This window comes from Chiloscyllium plagiosum, chromosome 1, assembly GCF_004010195.1.
Source record: "Chiloscyllium plagiosum isolate BGI_BamShark_2017 chromosome 1, ASM401019v2, whole genome shotgun sequence".
Classification (NCBI taxonomy): Eukaryota; Metazoa; Chordata; class Chondrichthyes; order Orectolobiformes; family Hemiscylliidae; genus Chiloscyllium; species Chiloscyllium plagiosum.
The window spans coordinates 144,416,876-144,442,669 of record NC_057710.1 but is presented as its reverse complement, the minus strand read 5'-3'; the positions used below and the strand labels follow the sequence as shown (position 1 = coordinate 144,442,669).

At 40.7% G+C, this 25,794-nt stretch overlaps 1 protein-coding gene across 1 annotated transcript in view; it reads right to left on the bottom strand.

The window, feature by feature from the left end:
• acox3 (acyl-CoA oxidase 3, pristanoyl) overlaps window positions 1-25,794 on the bottom strand; it is a 170,852-nt gene that overhangs the window by 132,633 nt on the left and 12,425 nt on the right. Inside the window, exons 3-5 of the mRNA XM_043698707.1 lie at window positions 24,220-24,309; window positions 20,840-20,983; window positions 9,693-9,781 (exon numbers count right to left, since the gene is read on the bottom strand). Coding sequence (XP_043554642.1) covers window positions 9,693-9,781; window positions 20,840-20,983; window positions 24,220-24,309 — 323 coding nt within the window. The remainder of the gene's footprint in view (window positions 1-9,692; window positions 9,782-20,839; window positions 20,984-24,219; window positions 24,310-25,794) is intronic.

Sequence of the window (25,794 nt, the reverse complement as noted above, 5' to 3'; positions counted from 1 at the left end):
ACAACAATCCTTTACAATTACCCTCCAGATGATCTTCCATAATCTTAAGAGTACTCAAATTCTTATAGTAATAACTTTTTTTTTCTCTCCTTGCAGAACACAGCATAAATCAGCACAGAGACAGAAGACAGAGAAGACAGTAGACAGAAAAGACAGAGTGCATGTCAGTAGTAGCCTCCATAGCCAGTTTAACCACTGCATATGAGCAGCCCATGAAAATCAGCAATGGTTGAGCAGATGGCCACCTGAAATGCAGAGATAGAAACTTCCAACACAGAATTGGATATCACAGCCACAAGGCATGCAACATTCATTCATGTTGAATTGATAATGACAGTAACTGAAATGTGATGACCTGCACTGTGTTGACTTTCAACCCTTTCTCCTTATCTAATTCATGCTTTTCATTTCCCAATGGCACTTCAAGAGTGTGCAAGAGCAGATGCAGGAGGAAGTCAAGGAGTTCTGAGAGGAGGTCCCACTCTCTGGGGACGTACCGTTATACTACTTCAGTGTATTCTTCAGTCACCCAGATGCGTACACATTGAAGGGTCTCACACTCATTTGGTAACATTGTCACACATCATAAATGGTTGGAAAAACCTGCTGGAGCTCAGGCCTGAGGTGGGAATTGAACCCAGGTCTCTGGCGCTGTGAGGCAACAGTGCTAACCACTGTGCCACCGTGCCGCCCACTTAATCTTCCCTCCACTTACTCTTCCCTGGAGAACAGCTTGTTGCATTTCAGTGAAGTCCTGAATGGTAAAGAAGAAACTTTGCTGCATCAAATTAAAACTGACAAACTGAATGTGCTAGCCATTGATGAAGGCCAACATATACTTGGTTACCTGTCATGCGTGGTGCTCCATATTGGTGACTACTGTTGATGAAATTGAAAAGGAGTGCCACATCCCATGATATTGCAGCATTTATTAGAGATTGAGTGTCCTGCTTTCTCTCTAATTATATGCAGCACCTTCGGAAATGCTAATGGAACTCAACATTTGCACTCAGCTGGGCAAAACTTGAAGTGCTCCTGTCTCTCTAATCTGAAATCTCCATTGCTGTCCTTAGCAATGTGTGGAGTTTGCACATTCTCCCAGTGTCTGCGTGGGTTTCCTCCGGGTGCTCTGGTTTCCTCCCACAATCCAAAAATGTGCAGGTTAGGTGAATTGGCCATTCTAAATTGCCTGTAGTGTTAGGTGAAGGGGTAAATGTAGGAGAATGGGTCTGGGTGGGTTGCGCTTCGGCGGGTCGGTGTGGTCTTGTTGGGCAGAAGGGCCTGTTTCCACACTGTAAGTAATCTAATCTAAGTGGAGCATACAAGGGAATAAAAGAGAAAGGGCATATTGAGGTGGGGATTCTGATTGGTGCACTCACTCACTTTTCACAAACAACTTCCTAGCCATCTGATCCCTGTCTGACATCATTCCTATCTGATATCCTGAGCCAGTGGTTCAAGAGAATGTCACAAGTGTAGTCCTTGACCAAGAATAGATAGGGCAGTGTTTGGAAGAGTGCTCAAGGGCTAGTAAGAGACAATACCTTTTTAATTTTTTTTAGATAATGGACTGAAGTGTAAAAAAAAAGGCACTGCTTTAAAAAGGAGGATAAAGTTCAAGTTTGTACTTTGGGAAACAAATGAAGCTAAATGTTCCTTTTTCTGGGGGACAATGAACCCAAAACGGCATTGTTTATTATGGGTTCAGGATTGCTGAGCATATTAACTCAGAGGCCAGTGTCCCATCACCCAGTTACTCTTTACTTACACATGACCTGTCTTTGACTTCTGTCCTGTCTCTTCAGACTCAGCTGTCACAGCAATAGTATCTCTGACATGCCCCTTTTTGTCTGACAGCCAAGGCTCCCTGATTGGACCAGATTAGCAGCCCCAATCAGATAACTCATTTTATAAGGTTCAGCTGGCTGAATCATTATACCAGAAGCCTCAAGTTTTGGGTTCTCTTGTGGCACAAGACCCAAGAGGCCCAGGTTCAAGTCCAATCTGCTCCAGAGGTGTGAAATAACATCTCTGAACAGTTTCATTGAAATAAGTTAAACTTAAAAAAAAATCTAATTGGTCAGATTGCAGTTTAACACAGACCTAGTGATAGGAGTGAAACAGAGAGAAAGTACAGCAAGGAGACCTTGCCACAATAAATCCTTTATTTTTCTGTCCCCTTTCTCTGTGAAGTTTCTTTCTCCAATTCTCTGTCAAAAACAACAGAAAAAACTAATTTAGATATTAAAGTAAATAATTTTAAAACCTAAAGATAATCAGAAAAATTCTGAGTCTAGTAAAGATTATTCATTGCTGTGCAGATGACAGCAAGGTATTATCAAAGGATTGTGGAGCTGATCAATCTATTTTTGTGAATGTTTAGAGTGAGAAAGCAAGAGAGAAGAAAGTGTGAGTGTAAAGTTTAAAGATATACAAGTCAGAAACTCTGTTCTCTCACTGTTCTTATTATGTTAAGAGTGATGATCAACCTTGCAGAAAATGGGATGACCAGAGTGAAAGATGAGACATAGCTATCAATGAAATGGAAGAATTATTGACAGTGGGTCTATAACGGGATTGTGAGCTGGCAGTACGGTCAGCATTGTTGTGCCATAAAGCTTCACACACACAGACCAACTGAATTGTGCAGATCTGAGTGCATTATGGGTGTCTCTAGTAGTAAGGCAAGTGGTTGCAGGACTCCCACAGAGAATACAGAGTTAGTCATCACATTCTTTCACCTGTAGCATATGTCATATGGGGGACAATAAACCACTACCATTTAGGACACCTCAGCTGGACACATTAAATGCCAGATTTGCCCAGCCACAAGAGTAGCATCTCCAACAACCCTATGGGTTGTTCTTTAAATATTCTTATTCTCATGCGGCTCCAGATGAGCTAACCCTATTCATGAGTTATAGGTTCTCTCATGGGCATCATCAAGCACATCCTTGGAGGGACCATTTGCTAACATGTAAGTTACAAAGATCTGGAGGAGACATGACTCATGGAGAATGCAAGCATTATGGCATCTTCCAGATATCATTCAGGGATGTGTGAGATTGGCTTCCAGGGGGTCAGAAACCAATCTAACATTGATGGATGGATTTCTTACGATTGGTAAGTATTTCTAGAGATGGCTCAATTATTATATGCATGCAGTCTCTGGATCTGTGACTTGCCACTGCAGCAAACCTTGCCCTGACTGGTCTCATTAATAGCAAAGTGAATATGTGGTTGCCCTGGCAAGCAAGATATTAGAGGACAGTCAATTGTTAGTAGATTGGGAAATCCTGCAAAGATCATCAACAGAACTTTGGAAGAGTAAGTGGCAAAAAAACAAAATTCAAAGCTATAGTGACCTTAGGGCTAATGGGAGCATGTGCTGATGTGGTTCACGAGGAAGGAGTTCTTAATCCAGGTGAACGTAGATGTCAGCAACAATTAGCTGATAAAATCCAATACATTATCATATAAGGAAACCTGCAACAAGAAAGGCTTTTTGCAAATCAAACTTACTACTTTAATATTGAAAATTACTTCTTGAGCCTTTTTGTTGTTTAACTACCTTAATATATCCTTGTTCACATCTTCAGACATTTCACTGCTGTGTTATAGTGCCTAACTCTCACCAAGTATAAAGGTACTACAGGGTAGTTTTTGATGTTTCTAACTGTGATAGGTAAAGTTCTGGCCAATTCCTCCGTGAAGATCAGAGAGATCTTCCTAAACATGGAACATTTCCCCTACCTGGGAAGAAACCTCTCTTTTAAGACTGACATTGATGTGGAGATTCAACACTGCATCCAATCTACGAGCCCCACCTTTGGATGCCAAAGGATGACTGTTACATGCATGCAGATACCAAGATCCTGTGTTTCAAGCAGCCATCCTTCAGAATCTTTGGCATGGCTCTGAAACTTGGACTATGTATAGTGGCCTTTGAGAAGTACCAGCAATGCTGCTTGAAATGAACTCTCTGCATCACTTGAGAAGACAGGAATAGTAACATCAATATCTTTGAAGCAGCTAATAGCACCAGCATCAAGGCTATGTTCATCTGAAACCTTTTCCAGTGAGCTGGCGAGATGCTTAGGATGCTAAGTCTCCGGCCACCAAAGCAAAGCTCAAGGAAGACACTCGAATGAGTGGAGGACAAAGGGAATACTTCAAGGACTCTTTGAAGGCTTTCCTCAACAGATGTAACATAGAGGTCAACATGTGGGAGACCCTCATTCAAAAAAAAACAATTTGGAGGAAGCTCTTGTATGAAGGGACATAATTCTTTAAGAACACCTGTGAAAAAAAGGAAGCATGGATAAGGAACTGGAGAAAGGAATGACAGCAGTTTCAAGGCCAATGACCAATTCCATCTCCTGGAAACACCTTGAAAATGTGGCTCTAAGATCAGGCTCATCAGCCAGAGAAGGACCCATAGAAGCAATGGCCAGTGACATAGAATTCCTTAGGTGGACAGTCAAACTCATTAGCAAGTGATTGCCGATGATGATATTGCCTAATCCTTACTAAGCATAAAGGTACGATTGGGTAGTTGTTTGATGTTATTGTCTGTGCATAATCCATTACCTGTTAGAGTGGAGAAAGCAGCACAGCAATACCTGCTTAATATTGCTTCAAATAAAATTCGTGAAGAAGGCGTTTGGTATGCTTTCCTTTATTGGTCGGAGTATTGAGTACAGGAGTTGGGAGTTCATGTTGCGGCTATACAGGATATTGGTTGGGCCACTGTTGGAATATTGCGTGCAATTCTGGTCTCCTTCCTATCGGAAAGATGTTGTGAAACTTGAAAGGGTTCAGAAAAGATTTACAAGGATGTTACCAGGGTTGGAGGATTTGAGCTGTAGAGAGAGGCTGAACAGGCTGGGGCTGTTTTCCTTGGAGCGTCGGAGGCTGAGAGTTCACCTTATAGAGGTTTACAAAATTATGAGGGGCATGGATAGAGTAAATAGACAGTCTTTTCCCTGGGGTCAGGGAGTCCAGAACTAGAGGGTATAGGTATAGGGTGAGAGAGGAAAGATATAAAAGAGACCTAAGGGGCAACTTTTTCACGCAGAGGGTGGTACGTGTATGGAATGAGCTGCCAGAGGAAGTGGTGGAGACTGGTACAATTGCAACATTTAAGAGGCATCTGGATGGGTATGTGAATAGGAACGGTTTGGAGGGATATGGGCCGGGTGCTGGCAGGTGGGACTAGATTGGGTTGGGATATCTGGTCGGCATGGACAGGTTGGACCGAAGGGTCTGTTTCCATGTTGTATATCTCTATGACTCTATGAAGGAAATTGAGAAGACTCCAAATTAAAGATGCTATGCGCCTGCCAAGTTTAAAGTTATGTGCTACAAAAACAAAAATCTACCCCGATATATGACCAATGTAATGTAGTCCTGTCTTTTAGTTAGTCAGACCATGTTTAGCAGAACCCAAAAATGGTAAATAAGGTTCTGCACCTACCGAATTTAGCTTTGAGAAAAACAATTAAAAGCCCAGTGCTAATGCACTATCCAGAATAAACTTACTGTTATTGCTAAATTCCATTAGTGATTGATAGGTGAGTGCAGCAACTAATAAATAATTGTATAATGCATTCTCGATATTCTTTTAAGCAAGAAAATGAGAGCACTGCAGATGCTGGAGATCAGATTTGAGAGTGTAGTGCTGAAAAGCACAGCAGGTCAGGCAGCATCCGAGGAACAGGAGAATCGACATTTCAGGCAAAAGCCCTTCATCAGGAATGAGACTTGTGGGTTGGGGGTGGGGTTTGGGGAAAGGTAGCTGAGAAAGCGATAGATGGATGAAGGTGATAGGTCTGGGGGAGTGATGGACAGGTACAGAGGGCGGTGCCATGTTGGAGGCTTGGGACTGGGATAATGTTGGGAGAGGGAAAATGAGGCAGCTGTTGAAATCCACATTTATCCTGTGTTGGTGCAGGGTCCCAAGGCAGAATATGAGCCGTTCCTCCTCCAGGCATCGGGCGATAATGGTTTGGCAATGGAGGAGGCCCAGGACCTGCATGTCTTTGACAGAGTGGGAGGGAGAGTTGAAGTGTTCAGCCATGGGGCGGTGGGGTTGTTGGGTGGCATTCTCTTTAGCATAACTCATAAAATCTCCTTACACACAAATAAATCAAGGAAAATGCAGTCGCCCTCTAGTGTTACAACTTAGGTGAGGAACCATAGAAGCAGTATTCAGGCATTTTTAATTCTCTTTATTATAAGTTCAGATTCAAATGGCAGGAATAGCCAATGAAAGGATTCTGAGCATTAGAAAGAAGTAACTTTGTGTTAAGATACATGTTGCCACCTAGTGGCAAAGCCATGCAAAGCAACAAGAATGACAGTAAGAAAGAAAAATCCAAGTAAAAAGTAAGATGTCCAGTTTGTTTTGATACAACGCAATAGTTCCTTTCCCATGCAATCCCCCAGTGAAAAGAAAATTGCATAATAGCAGCACCATTTAAAACAATGGGCCCAGAATTGTGTTACAGCCAGAACAGGTAAGGACAGTTTGCATTCTACAAACAATGGTTTAAATTTGTCAATCACGTTATTTCCAATTCAGGCTGAAGAAACACACGTTATAGCATATCTGACTGAATATGCTTCTTTTTATCTTCCAAAGCCACAGTATTTATTTTGTCCCCTCTCTAAAATATATGGCTGTTAAATACTTAGAGTGTGGATAGCAAAATGACTGGATTTTATCAATAATGTAGACTGCAGACAATAGAATGGAGTTAAACTTTCTTTTCCAATAATGCACAAACATGGCAACTTGTACGATCCTGCACTGTAATCTCTATCAAAACTGCCTTTGCAATATTGTCAGCCCCTGCCTTCATTTGCAAATCCATTGAAATTCTCAATTATGCCAATATAATTTTCAAGCTTATTGGGCCCAATTTTAATTCTGTGCAAGATTTTGAATGAATTGAAATCTTGATTTGTCTTCAATTCTTTCTATTGGCTTGTACAAAAGTTTTGCTTTACCTAAAATTCCACTGCCCTTCATCTCTCACAAAGTCTTGCTCTTTAATCCCAACCTCCACTAGTTCTTATCACTGAAGTTTTGATTTGAATTTCTTTTAAAAATAATTCATCTATAAAGCCTGGGATGACAGAGGCAACACCAACATTTATTGACCACCATTAGCTGCTCTTGAAAAGTTAATGATGAGTCCACAGCAATTTGACAAGTGTACTTACGTAGTGATAGAGGATAGGAGGAGGGCATTTGTATCAATGAGACTATGCAGTCTCACTAGAGGACAATCTAGTCAGCCTCATTCCAACCATCTACCACTGATTGCTGCAACTTTGTTCCTTTTAAGGGTCCATCTGATTTCCTCTGAAAGTACTGAATATCTCTGCTTTCACCAGCCGGATACACAGTGAGATTCAAACATTATCATTTGATGCCTAAAAAGTCCTTCCTCTCCTTGCGTTTCTGACCAAAAAAATGTATTTTGGGGCCTTGTGCGCCTTGTATAATAGATATTAGAAACAGCTTTTCTTTATCTATCTCTATAACCTTGTCATAGTCTTGTATAACTCTATCAAATCTCCCTTCAATTTCTTTTGCTCCAAGGAGGGTAATTCCAACTTTTCCAAACCAAACCTGTAGCTAAATTCCATCATTCCGATACAATTCTGGTAAATCTCCTCTGAAGAACACTCACCATCATTCCTGAAGAGTTGTCACCAGAATGGGACTCAATGCTTTAGTTTTGGCCTGACAAGTGCTTTGCAAAAGGGTCAGCATAACTTCCCGAAAACTGTATTCCACAACTCAATTATGAAAACCAAGAACCCACATGTTCTGCAAACAACTTTCTCAATATGTTCTGCCACTTGCACGAGAAATATTTCCCTGTGCCACCATCAGTTCTTTTGTTACTTAGATTAAAGTCCTCTTGTTTTCAATCACCCACCAATAGAAATAGTTTTTTCCTCATCCACTCCATTCAGATGTTTTATGACTTTGAATGGGTCTATTCAATCCCACAACCTTCTCTTAAAGGAAAATAGAATCAAGTTCCCTGATCTATGTAAGTGAAGTTCCTTATCCCTGGAACTATTCTTGAGTCTTTTCTGCATTCTCCTTAATACTTACTTGTAGTGTCTGCAATTAGGTGGTAAAGTAAGCTGCAACAAAGAGACAAGAAATCACAAATGAAAATGGATAGGTTACGTGAATGGGCCAAGATTTGACAGATAGAATTCAAAATGGATAATTGTGAGGTTAAGTATTTTGGTTGTAAGAATAGAAAGGCAACTTAGCTTAATGGAGAGATACTTCAGAGTGCTTTGGTATATTCTTGTGCATGAACCCCAGAAAACTAGTATGAAGGTAAACAGAATTTTGGCATTTATTGCGAAAGGAATAGAGCATTTAAGTTGCTGAAACTATACAAGGTATTAGTGAGACTGCACCTGAAGTATGGTATACAGCTTTGATCCCGTCACTTGAGGATGGATGTAATTGCATGAAATGCAGTTCAGAGGCGGCTTACTAGATTGGTTCCAGAAGTGAGGACTTTATCTTATGTAAGAGATTGAACAGTTTGGGTCGAGAGTTTAGAAGAATGAGAGGAAATCTGATTGAGGCATATAGGATATTAAAGCAAATTGACAAAAGGTTTCCTCTTGTGGGGCAATCTAGAATTGAGAGATTATAATTTCAGAATAAGGGGTAGCATTTTTAAAACAGAGATGAGGAGAAATCCCTTCTCTCAAAGAGTCATGAATCTGTGAAATTCACTACCCCAGACTGTGGTGCATGCTGGGACAGAATAAATTTAAGGAGATAGACAGAGTTTTTCATTAGAAACAGGTTGAAGGATTATGACGAAGTTTCAGAAAAGTGGATTTGAGCCTGGCATGAGATCAGCCATAATCACATTGAATGGCACAGCAGGGTCAAGGAGCTGAATTGCCTACTCCTGTTCCTAGTTCTTATGTTTCTTAGCAACTTTGCACACATACACCTCGGTCCTTCTACTAAAGAAAAGTACACATAATTTTATATTGCATCTCCATGCTCTTGCTACAGAAATGCATCATTTCTCTACAATGAACCACACCTGCAAACTATATGCCAACTCTTCCGACGTGTCAATGTTCTTTAGCAGTGTCTTCCTCAGTTTAAAATGTTTCCAAGTTTTGTATCAAAACTCCATTACAACTTTTCCTCCAGCAGGAAAAATATCCATTGGCCATTACTCCATTTTCTATGACTCAACTAATTTTGTCTCCACACCTATTGTCCCTTTTGTTCCATGAGCTATACTTCTCTCAAGTTCTTGTGTGTCATTGCATTGAAAGCTTCTTCAAAGTCAATGTATATCACATCAACAGCAATACCCTCAACAAGCTTTTCTGTTACCTCTACAACTAGTACTTGCTAATTACTAAAACACAATCACTTCCTCAGAAATCCATTTTGGTTCTTTCTAAACAATTCACATGATTCCATGTGACTACTAATTCTAATCCAAATAATTGTTTCTAGAAGCTTCTCCACACATACAAGTGAACAGTTTGCTATGCCATACCATTGAATTCCAACATTTGGGTAACAAGAAACAGATGAGCACAAGTAAAGATGAAAAAAGTAACTAATGCAAATCACATCTTAAAATTAGGTTTAACCTCAAATAAAACTTTCTTACCCATTGTCTATTCCATTTAATCCCAACTTTTTTCCAATATCTCCAACCATTACTCCAGGCATTGCAAGTAAGGTCTTTGGATCTCTGATCTAAATACATTTTGATTTCCATTGAAATCAAAATTAAAAAAGGAGAAAGTTAGATTAGAAATTGATCATTCACTTTTGAAACCAAATTTTAAACAATGGAAGAAATCTTTATAAATGCCTTGCATGTTTAATTAATTTGGGCAATCTTGATCCGTATTCCAATGGGTTGACCTTTATCATAATTGGTCAGCAGTCACAGTATGGTTGACCAAGAAATGCTAGGTGCTGATATACTTGTTATCTGAACTGGAAGGATAAATTCTCCACCATCCCTTATTAGCACAAAATAAGTAGAGCAAAATGAAACAACTATAATACCCATCAACAAAACTTAAAATTTACAAATCAAATCCTTTTAAAAGTTATTTTATCAAGAAATGGTTCTTAACATTTCTTTCAATCATAAATCAAAACAGGCAAACTGTTTTTCTTGTACAACTTGATCAATTTCATAAATCAAGCTAAATCAAACAATAGAAAGCTCATAAATGAATGCACACACATTTAACAACAGTAATTGCATTTATAAATATACTACTGACCACAGCTCTATAACTACATAATTTAAGAAAAGGGCTGAATTTAATACAAATCTAGTTAATATGGTGTTTCTGTGCAGTTTGGTAAACTTGATCACAGTTGTCCCATGCTTCTAGTTCCCAGTTTCATTGACCATGACCATGCCGTTCTGCATTGGTGCCCACTAGAAGTCAGGTACCACTTGGAAGGAAACACAACAGCATAAGAAACAGGAGTTACTGTAGGACTTTTGATCCTTCATGTTTACTCTGTGATGCAATAAGATGGAGAAGAGTATCGCCAGGATTTTGCCTGGGTAAGAGTCATTCACCTGTGAAAAAGAACTAGGTAGGCTGGGTTGTTTTCCTTAGAGCAGGAAAAAGCTAAAAGGAACTTGATTGAGGTGTACAAAGTCATGAGGGGCATAGAGTAGACAGGAAGAAATGTATTGCCTTATGGAAGGGGTTAAAAAGCAGGAAGAAAATGTTAAAGTCAGGAACAGACTGTTCAGAGGGTATTTGAGGAAAATGGTTTTCCCCAGAGGATGATGGGTATCTGGAATTTGCTTCCTAAAAAGATGGCAGAAATAGGAATTATGACATTTAAGCAATATTTAGATGAGGACTTGCAATGCCATTACATACAAGGCAATGTATGTGCTGGAAAATGGATTTTAGATAGATGCTTGGTAATCAATATTAACATGATGGGCTGAAGAACCATGATATAAAACTCCATGACTCGGTCATGGCCCATCTTTAACCTCACCTCTATTTTCCCACACTACTTTCCTCTTTGTATTCAAAACTTTATCGATGTTGAACTTAAATGTACTACATATTGAGCATTCACTGCTCTTTCAGGCAGAAAATTACAAAGATTCACAACTCATTGAGTGAAAAAGTTCCTTCTCTTCTCAGTCTTAAATGGCTGGCCCCTTATTCTGAGAATGTCCTAGATTCTCAATCAGGAAATCATTTTCTTTGCTTCTACTCGTTAAGACTCCTAACAGAATTTAATATGGTCCAATTATATCATCTCACATTCTTTAAATTCCAGGGAATATAGGACTAGTCTACACTAGTCCTTCATCTCAGAAATCAGCCTAATGCACCTCTGTTGCATCCTCATTATGGCAAGTAAACCCTTTCTCACATGAGGTGACCAAAATTGCAGAAAGCTTTGGGTGTCACATCACCAATGCTCTATGTAATTTCAATATCATTTTTTATTCTTATATACTTATTATTCGATAAAAAAATCTAACATATCATTTACCTTCCTAATTACTTGCTGTACATGTGATTTATGTACAATCAAGAACAATAATGTTTAGAACGCAAACGTTGCCCTGCCTTTTATCATTCCAAAATATCGTGTTTAAAACTTTTTTCTGGGGGAAATCCAAGATGGCAGCTTTCTAGAAAGATCGCGTTGCAGAACTCCACACCGCATCGCAGGTGGGATAAAGCCTGAACTCACTCATCTGGAAAAGTTTCCGAGTCCTAGGAAGTCTTCAAAAGGTACTTATCTGCGTTTTGGCATTCTAGGCCAGGACGGCAGCCCAACCTACAGGACCCTCGGACTCTATTTCATATCAGGCCCTGGTATCGGAGCTTGCAAAATTTCGCGAGATGCTGAATAAGTAAATTGAAGAGAAGCTGGCCCCGATCTCTATTGTGGTGCAGAAGCATGAACAGCAGCTGGGAGACCTTGGGAAAAGGACAGACGAGGTAGAACGCAGAGTCAGAGTCACAGTGGTGGAAGCTGAGACCAATTCCTCCAAGGATAGGATCCAGGCCCTGGAGATGCAGGTATGTGATTTGCTTGGCTAGGTTGATGATCTCGAGAACAGGGGCAGAAGGAAAAATATTTGAATCATTGGTCCGACGGAGGGAAAGGAAGGTGAGCGACCAGTGGAATTTATTGAGGACTGGATGCCAAAATTCCTTAACTTGGAGACTGGAATGGGAAGTCTGAAGGTTGAGAGGGCTCACCGGGTCATGATAGGAGGCCAGGTTTGGACCAATATCCTCAACCTAACCTGGTGCAGTTTCATAATTATAGAGAAAAGCAGAGAATTGTGGAAGCTTCCAGAATCTAGGGGAAGGATCTGAAGGCCTCCGTTTATGAGGGCTCTAGGATCATGTTTTTCCAAGACTTCTCAGCAGTGGTGATCCAGAAAAGGAAATCCTATGATGGCATTAAGAAAAGACTGAGGAGGCTCGGGATCCAGTACTCTGAGGTACCCGGCGGTGCTTCAGATCACCTTTAATGGATCTGTATATTTCTTTGACTCGTCAGAGAAGGCAAGAGATTTTATGGACAAAGTAACTTGGTCTGAACAATTTAGTATGTCCAAATAGTAGTGTTGTTTGGATATGCCTTTATTTTTTCTTTTAAAAAAAAGGAAGCTGTGTTGGGGTTTTTTTTCTCTCTATATTTCTGGTAATAATCTGGTTTAAATTATGCTCAGAAGTGGCAGGGGTATTTACTTTTAACTTCTAAGTTAAGCTATACCAAGGGATGGGTGGGGTACTTACTTACTATTCCTTTTTAACTTCTTTGTTCACGTTGTTTTTTTTTGTGTATTTTCTTTCTTTGTTGCTTGTGTTTGTTTTGCAGCTCTAGCCAGGAGGAGAGAAAATGGTTGGGATGGCTAACACCTATTTATGGGCAGTGTATGCTAGGTTCAGTTATTTAAATGCAATAGTTGCTGTCCTGACAACGCGGCAGGAAGTTGAGTTTTGGGTGTGTAGGTGCCCCCTTTATTCAGGGGGTGAATTTCCCTATCGAGTGCCATTGGCTCTTTATATTTTGTTTTGTTTTTTGGTTTTTGTTGTACATAGTTTTTGATAGCTCTGTAGGCTTGTTAACTGTAGTGTTTTAGTTTGTGTAGTCTTTATGTTCCTTGGATTTTCCTTCATTAAGACTCAGTGATTTGTAATTCAAGTTCTTAGTCTCTGGAGTCTAAATGTTACTGCAGAAGGTAATGACTTGTTTAACTGGTATATCTGGAACATCAAGGGGAGTCACTCACCAATTAAGAGGAGGGAAAAGGTAGATAATCCTTTATTCAAGGTGAAGCACTTGGATGATAGGGAGCATTTGAAATTGCAGCAGAATGGCTTTGATTGGGTTTACTTCTCATCTTTTCACACTAGGAGTAGGGGAGTGGCAATATTGGTTAGTAGGCATCTTCCATTTAAGCTACTAGACTGTGTTAAAGACACAGGCGGTAGGTTTGTAATCCTGGAAGCCCTGATAAATGGGGAAGAATATGGTATTTTAAACATCTACTGCCCCCTGACCCATCCACTCAAGTTTCTGGTTGATTCTTTCTCTAAATTGATCAGTTTTAGCATATTACCTTAGGGGGAAATTTTAATTGCCTTATGGATCCCATGGTAGACAGGTTGCCCAAAGGGCCCCGAAACCCTTTTTACAAACCAAGCAATTAGTGTGTGGAGTTAGGGATGGTGAATGTTTGGAGGCATCACCGCCCTACAGGCTGGGATATTAAGTTTTTTTCCAATCCGCACAGGTGCCACACCAGGATTGATTCTTTTTCTGACCCCCATGGTAACCCTGGACTTGATGGCATCTTGTACGATTAATAATATTGCCATCTCCAATCATGCTCCAGTGTACCTGTTGGTTAAGATTAAGGACACTGTAGTGGGTCTGAGACACTGGCAGATAGATCCCTTTATCCTTAAGGATAGTAAGCTTGTGGAGTATTTCTCTAATGAATTCAGGGCGTTCCAAGACATTAAATCAGGGTCGGTTAGTAGCCCGTCTGTGCTTTGGGAAACTGCTAATGTCTATGCCACAGGATTAGTTATTTCCTGCACTGCCAGTCCGAAGCTGCAGAAGGGTGAGCAGCAACGTCTCCTCGAAGCACGGTTGAAAGCAGCAGAGAAGGGTGACGAGTATTCATTGGCTAAGCTACAGAGGATCATGGTGCTTCGGTCTGCATTGCACTCCGTGCTCACACAGATGGCAAAGAAGGAGCTTATTTTTGCAAAACAAAGGCTGTTTGAGCATGGTGACAAACCAGGCAAGTACTTAGCATATCTTGCCAGGAAAAACAATGCCCCTCAATCCATTAGATCGATTAGGGAAGATGCTGGAAGTCTATCCTATGATTCTAAAAAGATTAATAGAGTCATAGTCATAGAGATGTACAGCACAGAAAGAGACCCTTTGGTCCAACTTGTCTATGCCGACCAGATATCCCAACCCAATCTAGTCCAACCTGCAAGCACCCGGCCCTTATTCCTTCAAACCCTTCCTATTCATATACCCATCCAAATGCCTCTTAAATGTTGCAATTGTACTAGCCTCCACCACTTCCTCTGGCAGCTCATTCCATACACGTACCACCCTCTGCGTGAAAAAGTTGCCCCTTAGGTCTCTTTTATATCTTTCCTCTCTCACCCTATACCTATACCCTCTAGTTCTGGACTCCCTGACCCCAGGGAAAAGACTGTCAATGTGTAGGACATTGATTAGACCACTGTTGGAATATTGCATGCAATTCTGGTCTCCTTCCTATTGGAAAGATGTTGTGAAACTTGAAAGGCTCAGAAAGGATTTACAGAGAAGTTGCCAGTATTGAAGGATTTGAGCTCTGGGGAGAGGTTGAATAGGCTGGCTGTTTTCCCTGGAACGTCAGAGGTTGGGAGATGTCCTTATGGAGGTCTATGAGGGGCATGGATAGGATAAATAGACAAAGTCTCTCCCTGGGGTGGGGGGAGTCCAGAACAAGAGGGCATAGATTCAGGGTGAATGGGGAAAGATATACAAGAGACCTAAGGGGCAACCTTTTCACGCAGAGGATGGTACGTGTATGGAATGAGCTGCAAGGGGAAATTGCAACATTTAAAAGGCATCTGGATGATATATGAATAGGAAGGGTTGGGAGGGATATGGGCCAGGTGCTGGCAGGTGGGACTAGATTGGGTTGGGATATCTGGTCGTTATGGTCAAGTTGGACCAAAGGGTCACTTTCAATGCTGTACATCTCTATGACTCTATACCGCTGATGCTCACATTCAAAACATTGATATAAATGCTGAAAAGTAGTGGACCCAGCACCGATCCTTGTGGCACTCCACTGGTCACAGGCCTCCAGTCTGAAAAACAAACCTCCACCACCACCCTCTGATTTCTGCTTTCGAGCTAGTTTTATATCCAAATGGATAGTTTTCCCTGTATTCCATGAGTTGTAACCTTGCTAACCAGTCTCCCATGGGGAACCTTGTTGAAAGCCTTACTGAAGTCCAAATAGATCACGTCCACCACTTTGCCCTCATCGATCCTCTTTGTTACTTGTTCAAAAAAACTCAATCAAGTTTGTGAGACACGCACAAAGCCATGTTGACTATCCCTAATCAGTCCATCCCTTTCCAAATACATGTACATCCGGTCCCTCGGGATTCCCTCCAACATCTTGTCCACCACCGACGTCAGGCTCACTGGTCTGTAGATCCCTGGCTTGTCCTTACCACCTTTCTTAAACAATAACACCACGTTAGCCAACCTTCAGCCTTCCGGCACCTTTCCTGTGACTATCGATGATACAAATATCTCAGCAAGAGGCCCAGCAATCACTTCTCTAGCTTCCCACAGGTTCTAGGGTACACCTGATCAGGTCCTGGAGTCTTATCCATTTTTATGTGTTTCAAAACATCCAGCACTTCCTCCTCTGTAATATGGACATTTTGCAAAATGTCACCATCTATTTCCCTACATTCTATATTTTCCATGTCCTTTTCCACAGTAAACACTAATACCAAATAATTGTTAAGTATCTCCCCCCATTTCCTGTGGCTCCACACAAAGGCCACCTGGCTGATCTTTGAGGGGCCCTATGTGGGCCCTAATCTCTCCCTAGTTACCCTTTTGTCCTTAGCTAAAGCTTTTTGTCCCCTTTTTGCCCTCCTGATTTCCCTCTTAAGTATACTCCAACTGCCTTTATACTCTTTTAAGGATTCATTCGGTTTATCTTGTCTATAGCTGACGTATGCTTCCTTCTTTTTCTTAATTAAACCCTCAATTTCGTTAGTCATCCAGCATTATCTACACCTACCAGCCTTTCCTTTCACCCTAACAGGAATATACTGTCTCTGGACTCTCGTTATCTTATTTCTAAAGGCTTCCCATTTTTCAGCCATCCTTTTACCTGTGAACATCTGCCGCCAATCAGCTTTTGAAAGTTCTTGCTTACCATTAAAATTAGAACTTCAACTTTTAGATCTGGTCTATCTTTTTCCATCACTACTTCAAAACGAATAGAATTATGGTCGCTGGGCCCAAAAAGTGTGGCATTTCAGAAATTTTACTCTGAATCATACCAATCTGAAGGTTGTAAAGATGGGCGGGCCAGGATGGAGTCTATTTTCTAGGATCTAGAGCTTCTGGGTGTGACCCCCAAACAAGAGTCTTTTCTCAATGTCCCCTTATCAGAGCAAGACGTGCAGGTGGCCGTGAAGCAACATCAGAGTGGAAAGGCCTAATGGATGTCCCAGTGAATTTTATAAGGAATTCATAAGCATGTTGTCAGGTCCGATGATCAACATGTTTAATGACTCGTACAGTCATGATCGCCTCCCACAATCTCCAAGAGAGGTCAGTATCTCTCTTTTTCATAAAAAAGATAAAGTCTCAGAGGACTGTGCTTCTTACAGGCCCACTTCACTTTTAAATGTTGATTTTAAAATCCTTTCTAAGACCCTTGTGTTCAGGCTGAAAACGGTGTTGCCTTTGATTATTAAAGAGGACCAGATGGGCTTTATAAGGGGCCGCAGATCCTCCAACAATGTAAGGAGGTTGCTTAATGTAATTCAAGCATGTCAACGACATGCGACACAGGGGTGGCACGATGGTTCCATGGTTAGCACTGCTGCCTCACAGTGCCAGGGACCCAGGTTTGATTCCCATTTCAGACAACTGTCCATGTGGAGTTTGCACATTCTCCCAGTGTCTGCGTGGGTTTCTTCGAGGTGCTCTGGTTTCCACCCCCAATCCAAAGACGTGCAGGTTTGGTGAATTAGCCATGCTAAATTGTCCACAGTGTTAGGTGCATTAGTCAGGAGTAAATGTAGAGTAATAGGATAGGGGAATGGGTCTGGATGGGTTACTCTTTGGAGGGTCCACATGAACTTGTTGAGCCAAGTGGTCTGTTTCCCACTGTAGGAAGTCTAAACTAATCTAAAAACAGTCTATACAAGGACTGGTGATCTCTCATTATGCAGAGAAGGCATGTGACAGAGTCAAATGGCCGTACCTTTTTGATACTCTAGAGCGGTTTGGCTTGGGCGAAGCCTTTATAAGATGGGTAAAGTTTCTCTACAGTGACCCTCTCACTGAAGTCATCACCAATAGTGTACAAGTAATTTTAGTATCTTTAGGGGTAGCCAACAGGGCTGTCCACTTTTGCCATTGCTTTTTACATTGGTGATTGAGCCATTGGAGGAGACCATTCAAAGGGATCCCAATGTATCGGCTCCAGAAATGGGGTCAAAATCACAAGATTTCGTTGTACGCGAATGATGTCCTCATCCTTTCGTGAAACCCAGCAGTTTCACAGCCTCGCCTGAAACAATGCATCAGTTCGTTTGGCACCTTTTCAGGGTAAAAGATCAATTTTATGCAATCAGAGCCTACACCTATGGGTGGTCCCACTAAAATGCTAGATCTTGAGGGCAAATCTCGATTCCATTTTAAGTGGTCACAGGGGGGGGGTTTTCTGTATTTGGGTATATTCGTTACTCCAGTTTCTCTTCGGCTGTTTAAAACTAATTTTGTTCTTTCTTTTGACAAAATCAAACAAGACCTTCAAAGATGGAAGGCGCGTCTCGTCTCATGGTTAGGTCGGATAGCTCTTATTAAAATGAATATTCTCCCCCATCTACTGTACCCTATGTGCATGCTCCCCTTGAGTTTCACTAAGCAAACGTTCAGGAGACTGAATGGCTGGTTCAGCTCTTTTATCTGGCATCGTAAGCAGCCCCTTATTAAATTAGCTAAATTGCAATTGCCTTAAAGCCTGGGGGCAGTGGATCTCACAGACATTAAAAACTAGGCTCGCTTTCATGTTATGAGAGTGACTGGGCTTGTGGAGACCCTCTTTCAATATGGTTAGATATTGAAACCTCTCAAGCAAAGTGTTCCCTTACTAGCTTGCTGTTTTTGGACAGAATGAGAACAGTCATGAAATACTGCCACAATCCAATAGTTATCAATACTATTAAAACATGGTGGGCAATGCAGCAGAGGCAAGGCAATATTGCCAAAACATCTTATTTTACACCTATAGTGGGTATGCTAGATTTTCAACTGGGGATGATGGAGTCAGGATTCAAACACTGGGCAGCTAGGGGTGTGTCCTGCATTGGTGAATTATATGAAGAAGCCACAATTATGTCTTTTGACCAGTTAGCTCAGAAATATGAGCTATCTAGCAGGGACCTCTTTCGTTTTTATCAAATTAGGGATCTTATTCAAAAAAGATCCCTATAAAACTGATCCCCACAAATCCAACAAAGACAAGAGGGTGCTCAGTGCTAAGAGTACACACTCTGTCAGCACTCTTTAACATCTGCCGGGGGCGGTTCCTCAGGCGAGATCAAACTGCTTTGCAGGGTTAGGGAGAGAAAGTTGGACGTTGAGATCTCCTCAGAGGCATGGAAGGATATTTGGGAAAACACAAAAAAAAATCTTGATTTGCAATAGGACTCATGCTTTGTAGTTGAAGATTCTCCACAGGGTCTACTTGGCTCCAGATCAAAATTTAAACCAGGTGTATCTTCAACATGTCCCAAGTGCAAAGTGAGTATTGGTACTCTTCCTCACTGTCTCTGGTCCTGCGGTAGGCTCCGAATATAGTGGAGCGCTGTGGCAGGTACAATTGAGAGGATTTTTGGGACAAGGGTGGAGAGGGACCCAACTTCTCTTCTTCTAGACCTGCCCAGGGTATTCCCTATAGATGAGTATGCAAAATAACTTTTCAACATTCTCACTTTCTGCGCAAACAAGAATATTTTTTAGGTTGGGTTTCTGAAAATCCTCCAGGCTTGTCGGGCTGGCATGTTATGAAGCATGTCCCCTTGGATTTTGTTATAAGTATGGTACACCATAAAACTGAGAATTTTTATAAGACATGGCAGCCCTTTCTGACTACCTGGACACAGATTTGTCTGCCACACTAATAAGGGCTTTTGTAAAGCACAATCATTATGTCTATATGAGTCTAATATCCAGAGAGGGGGAACTGCGAGTGTATTAATATGTGAAAATTAATGGTCTTAATATTTGAGACCGAGTGTTTTGTCTTGCTGAGCCGTATTATTATTTATCAGCTAGTTCTTTATTTAGTTAAGTAGTTAGTTGGTTTTTTTTAATACATATTTATATATTTGTACATGAGTGCTATTTGGTTCTTGCTTTGTACTGTTTCGAATTGTACTGTTTTGTATTTGTTGTAATATCAAAAAACCTATTTTTTCAATAAAAATATACATTTTAAAAATTCTAACAAAGTGGATACATTCACAATTTGTCATCTTGTCCACTATTTTCTTGCTCACTATTCAAGCTGCTGATATACCTCAACACATAACACCATAAAACAAAAGCAGAAGTAGGCCATTTGGCCCAAAGAGTATGCTCTGCCATTCAATGAGATCATGGCTGATCTGATAATCCTCAAATCTACTTCTGTGCCTTTTATAACAACCCTTGATTCTCTTACTGATTTATATTTGTCCATCTCAGCCTTGAACATACTGAATGACCCAGTCTCAATTTCCCCAATTAATTTTGTATCATTAGCAAACATTGATACTGAAATAACTCCAGAGAGGCTGGTAGTCACCCTTTATGTCCGCTTGGAAACTCCTTGATACTCCCTCAGAGCCAGTTCAGTGACAGGCTATCTGACACTCCTGTCAGATCTGTTAGCCTGGGCTCTCTAATTGGACCAGATTAACAGCTCCAATCAGGGAACTCATATTTTATGAGGTTCACCTGGCTGACCTTATTACAATCACTACAGATACATTATACTCAGAGCTATCATTTAGATAACCTCTAATCAATGTGTTCAGAGATGTTATTACACAGTTGTGGAGCAGGTGTGACTTGATTAAAAGCCTCTGAGTTCAGGGGTAAGATAGGACCACTGTGCCCCAAGAGGGTCTGCCACAATTGCCACCTTAAGCCATTAATATTGATTGTAAACAGCTGACGCTGATGCCTAGTATTTGAGGCACCAAACTAGACAACCTGAAAATGTCCCATTTTTTCCTATATTGCTTGTGGCCCATTTATAAATTCTCATTTCCCTAAAATATAAATAAAATTAAAGGATAGTTGTGTAGAAAATGATTTTGTCAGCATCTCTGTAATCAGGGATTAGGATTGACCCATTTACTTTAAACAGAACCTGCACTATGTTTTAAGAAATGTTGTTATTAAATTATATATAAAAGCAAACGATTAATTCAGTGGTGATGAGAAAAGAAATTGCCTTACTTGAACAACAAAAGAATGAAGGCCATGACAGACTCCATCGGGAGTTTCGAGCTGTGCAAATACAACAGCATGTGTGGCAGTTTTCCCCATGTTCCCAATCCAGAATTTAGCTGCTTCAAAGTCAGGAGAATTGATGATAAATTCCTAATATTCCACAAAATTAAGAACCACAGGAACACCGTGAAAGTTACTACTGATTTTCAGATAAACATGTATTAGAAATTACATGGATAATTTCAGTATATCAGTATAATTTCAAATAAATAGCATTCAAACATTAAGCAGTTATCATTTTACTATTAATGCTAGCTAGTTGATCTCTCATGGTACTGCACAAATAGTCAAGGGTAATTGCATTTTAACTCATGTACAGTTCGAAGTTAGGACTAATTAGAGCCAAGGGCTTATGAGACAGAAGTTATGACATAGAAAACAAAGTTGTGGTAAATGGTTATTCAATGGGTTAGTGAAGGAAAAACATGCAGTGGTGTCTCCCATGATTCAGGCTTGAATTCATCCTTGTTTTTGATATGAACTAATGGCATCAACTCTGAGCTGTTGCAAATTGAACTAAAGTAGTGCAATAATGAGCAAACAAATAATAGGTGTATCGTGACAACAACTGTTCGATACATTAGGACTTCTCTTGGCTGTGGAAGTCTTTTTATGTCAAACACTCACCTTAATTTGTTGAAGGCTGACCTCCAGGTTACTATGTATGTAAAATGTGTATGTTGCTACAACACCTTGGACTCCTTGGGAGCCATTTGACTCAGTTGGTTGGATGTCCATGCCAATTTTAAAAAAAAATTTTACTGTGCAATTTGGACAGAAGTGCTTTGAAATAGTATTGGAGCACAAGCATGATTCATGACTTTTTGAATTAGGAAGATTCAGAGCACAAAACAGGAGTCAGAGAAAAATAATTATCAGAGGATCTACATTGTTGATTATTTATGTGTTTTGATGCTGGGTTGATTTGCAATTGTTATTTCAAATTAAGAGTTCTCAATCTCAGCTGTTATTGTTATTAATAGTCAGTGATTGGTAACTTAGCACTTTCTTAAGTAGATCATGGGGAGTTTTCCCAACTCATCCTGGCACACCCTCATTGATACCCCAGCAACCAGCTGTACATAGCTATACACGGTAGGCTCATTCATAAAGTCAGGAAGTATGGGATACAGGGAGATTTGGCTATCTGGATTCAGAATTGGCTGGCTGACAAAAGGCAGAGAGTGGTTGTAGATGGAAAGTATTCGGCCTGGAGGTCAGTGTTGAGTGGTGTCCTGCAAGGCACTGTTCTTGGGCCTCTGTTCTTTGTAATTTTTATAAATGACTTGAATGAGGAGGTTGAGGGGTGGGTTAGTAAATTTGCAGATGACACTAAGGTTGGAGGTGTCGTCGATAGTATAGAGGGCTACTGAAGGCTGCAGTGCGACTTAGACAGGATGCAGAGCTGGGCTGAGAAATGGCAGATGGGAGTTCAAACTGGATGCATTTTGGAAGGTCGAACTCGAATGCTGAATATAGGATTAAAAACAGGATTCTTGGCATTGTGGAGGAACAGAGGGATCTGGGTGTGCAAATTCAGAGATTCTTCAAAGTTGCCACCCAAGTGGATAGGGTTGTTCAGAAAGCACATGGTGTTTTGGCTTTCATTAACAGGGGGATCGAGTTTAAGAACCGCGAGGCTTTGCTGCAGCTCTTCAAGTCCCTGGTGAGACCACACTTGGAATATTGTGTCCAGTTCTGGTCGCCCTACTATAGGAAAGATACAGAGGCTTTGGAGAGGGTGCAAAGAAGGTTTACCAGGATGCTGCCTGGACTGGAGGGTTTGCCTTATGAAGAAATGTTGCATAAGCTCGGACTTTCCAATCTAGAGAGAAGGAGGAAGAGAGGAGACCTGATCGAGGTGTACAAAATAATGAGTGGAATAGATACAGGGCAAGATTGACTGGTACAAGAAGTCATAGTTTGAAGATATTAGGAGGAAGGTATAAAGGAGACATCAGAGGTAAGTTCTTTATGCAGAGAGTTGTGAATGCATGAAATGCGTTGCCAGCTGTGGTGGTGGAAGCAGAGTCATTGGGGACATTTAAGCGACTGTTGGACATGCACATTGATAGCAGTGAGTTGAGGAGTACGTAGGTTAAATTACTCTATTTTACATTAAGATTAAATCTCGGCACAACATCGTGGGCTAAAGGGCCTGTTCTGTGCTGAACTTTTCTATGTTCTATAATCAATTGCAAGTTTCAGCCCATCCGCTTCGGGACAGGAAGGCTTCAAACCGGAAAGGACGGAAGAGAACTCAGACTGAAGAATGTTTTCTCCAGACTTACTTCATATGGGTGTTAGAGTTGCCACTGTAGTTTAAGACTAGCATATAGTTGTAGGAATCCTTTTCAATTAACCACCATAAGTGCATCATGTGCATTGCAATAAACAACTAATTCTGACATTGGAAGCAAAACTTTTCAGTATGCATAACTGAATTACTGAAGACCTGACTTACTGCAGACTGAACCCAGTTGGCTGATCCTGATTCTGACAACAACTTTGGTAATGGTGTGAGGTGATGGGACAGGATCAGTCACAAAGTAATTCCTGGCCATTGCCTGGAGGTAAGGGAAGGTTGATGCACCACCATTGCATGATGATGGTACAGGGAAATGCAAATAAAGACCAAAGGAGGTTTACGGACTTTTTTTTCCCTGCAAAATTAAAATTCAAATTATATTTGCAACTACTTGCTACCTGAAGGGCCCAAATAAACAGTATTCAATTTCAGAAAACTGCAGACTAATGTGTTATATTTGGCAATCCTAATGTCTTGAGACCTATTCATCATTCTTCATAAGCAACTTAGTCAAAAACTTAAATTTGTTACATTTAAAAGTATAATACAAAGAAAGCTAGTATCTTCCAAAGTACAGAGAAATTCACCACGAAAAAAATATACTTGACTTCAGCAGTCATACATTTAATCTGACCTATTTATTTAATCTAACTATCAGTTTAAGATTAACTGCTAATCAACCCTAAAGACGACACAAAAAATGTTTTTCTGATTCATAAGGGATAGGCAAAATTATCTACAGCTTCACTTTAGCAGCAGACTAGCCTACTGTACATTAACTATGCAACATGTTTCCTTATAAAGTAAAAATATCCTACAATTACAGTGAGTTACTTAGGAATTATGCTAACTACTTGGAATAAATTAAGCTATTATTGAAAATAATTGTAGAACATTAAAATATGATTTCTGCTTCCAATTAAAGAGATTTCAAAATCAGAAGTCAAGAAATGAAAACAAAATATTCTAAGCATGCAGTAAACTACAGGGTATTTAACTCTGAATGCATGATACAAACCTGTGTTTCTGGATCATACTTTGCTGTTGTTCTCATAGCTCTAGCATTGCTGCCATGGCTTAACTCAGTCAAAGCAAAACATCCAAAGATCTAAATTAATAAATAAATAAAGCTTGTGAAACATTTTTGAAAGAACGTACAAAAGAAAATTCAAAATAACAGAAAATAAATGAGTGAGAGTAACGTTAGAGGAGAAAAAGTGACGGGGAAATCCGTAATCGCAGTGCAACTCTAAAACCTCTCTCAAGTTGTCACACATTGCCATGAGAGACAAGTATATTGTACACGGTCAGCAAACCAATTTGCATTCCACATTTGTTGACATTAGTAGTACACAGCATCAAAAATTTAGGGTTTCCTGTAATAGTAGCATAATTTGTTTATGATTGTTTTGGAAATGTTGGACCTGTGTGCCAATATGTGGGAAAATAAAATGGAAATGAAATGCCACAAATGTTGGAAATCTGAAATAAAAACAGAAAATGCTGGAAATACTAAGTAGATCAGGCAAAATCTGAAATGTAAATCATTTCTCTCTCCATAGATGTTCTCCAACCAGATTGGTATTTCCAGCACTTTCTATTTTTACTTTAGATGAAAACTTAAGCTGAAAAGAGGACACAAAGAGACTGTAGAGGGGAAGACCACTGCTACACCACTGTGAAAGATGCCTATCACTCCATCCCCTGCCATCATTTCAGGAACTCTGACCACAATGCCATGTTTTTTCTCCTGGCTTACAGGCAAAAGCTCAAGCAGGAGACCACTCGCGGATACAGGTCTGGTGCTGGTCAGAGGAGGCAGAGGATCAACTCCGGTGCTCTCTGGAATCGGCTGACTAGGCCGTGTTCAAACAGTCCACAGGTACCTTGGACGAGTACACCACTACTGTCACAGACTTTATCAGCACGTGCATGGAGGACTGCATACCGAGGAAGTCAATCCGGATGTTCCCAAACAGGAAACCCAGGATGAATCAGGACATACAGAACCAGCTAAAAACCAGGCATGAGGCCTTCAGATCAGGAGACCCACTCAAATATAAGGAATCCAAGTATGACCTTCTCAGAGCCATTAAGACCGCCAAGAACTGATCAAAATACTGATCGAAACTAGAGACCCAGACAGACACCCAGCGACGATGGCAAGGACTGAATGACATCACAGGTTCTAAAAATAGACAGTGCAAGATAGCAGATGATGACACATCCCTCCCAGATCATCTCAACGCCTATGCTCGCTTTGAACAGAATTTCGGCGGAGAGGTAACACCTATTCTGACAAGTCCAAATGATTCTAACCCAACTATCACTTTATCAGAGGTCAGATCAGTTTTCCTTCATGTGAATCCAAGAAAAGCAATGGGACCAGATGGGGTATCAGGCCGTGCACTCAGAGCATGCGCAGATCAACTGGCAGAGGCCTTCTCAGACATCTTCAACTTACCCTTGCACCAGGCCACTGTCCCTGCCTGTTTCAAGAGGGCCAACATCATCCCTGTGCCTAAGAAGGCTCAGTTGAAACTTTATTGCTGGAACAGCACAGCAGGTCAGGCAGCATCCAGGGAACAGGAGA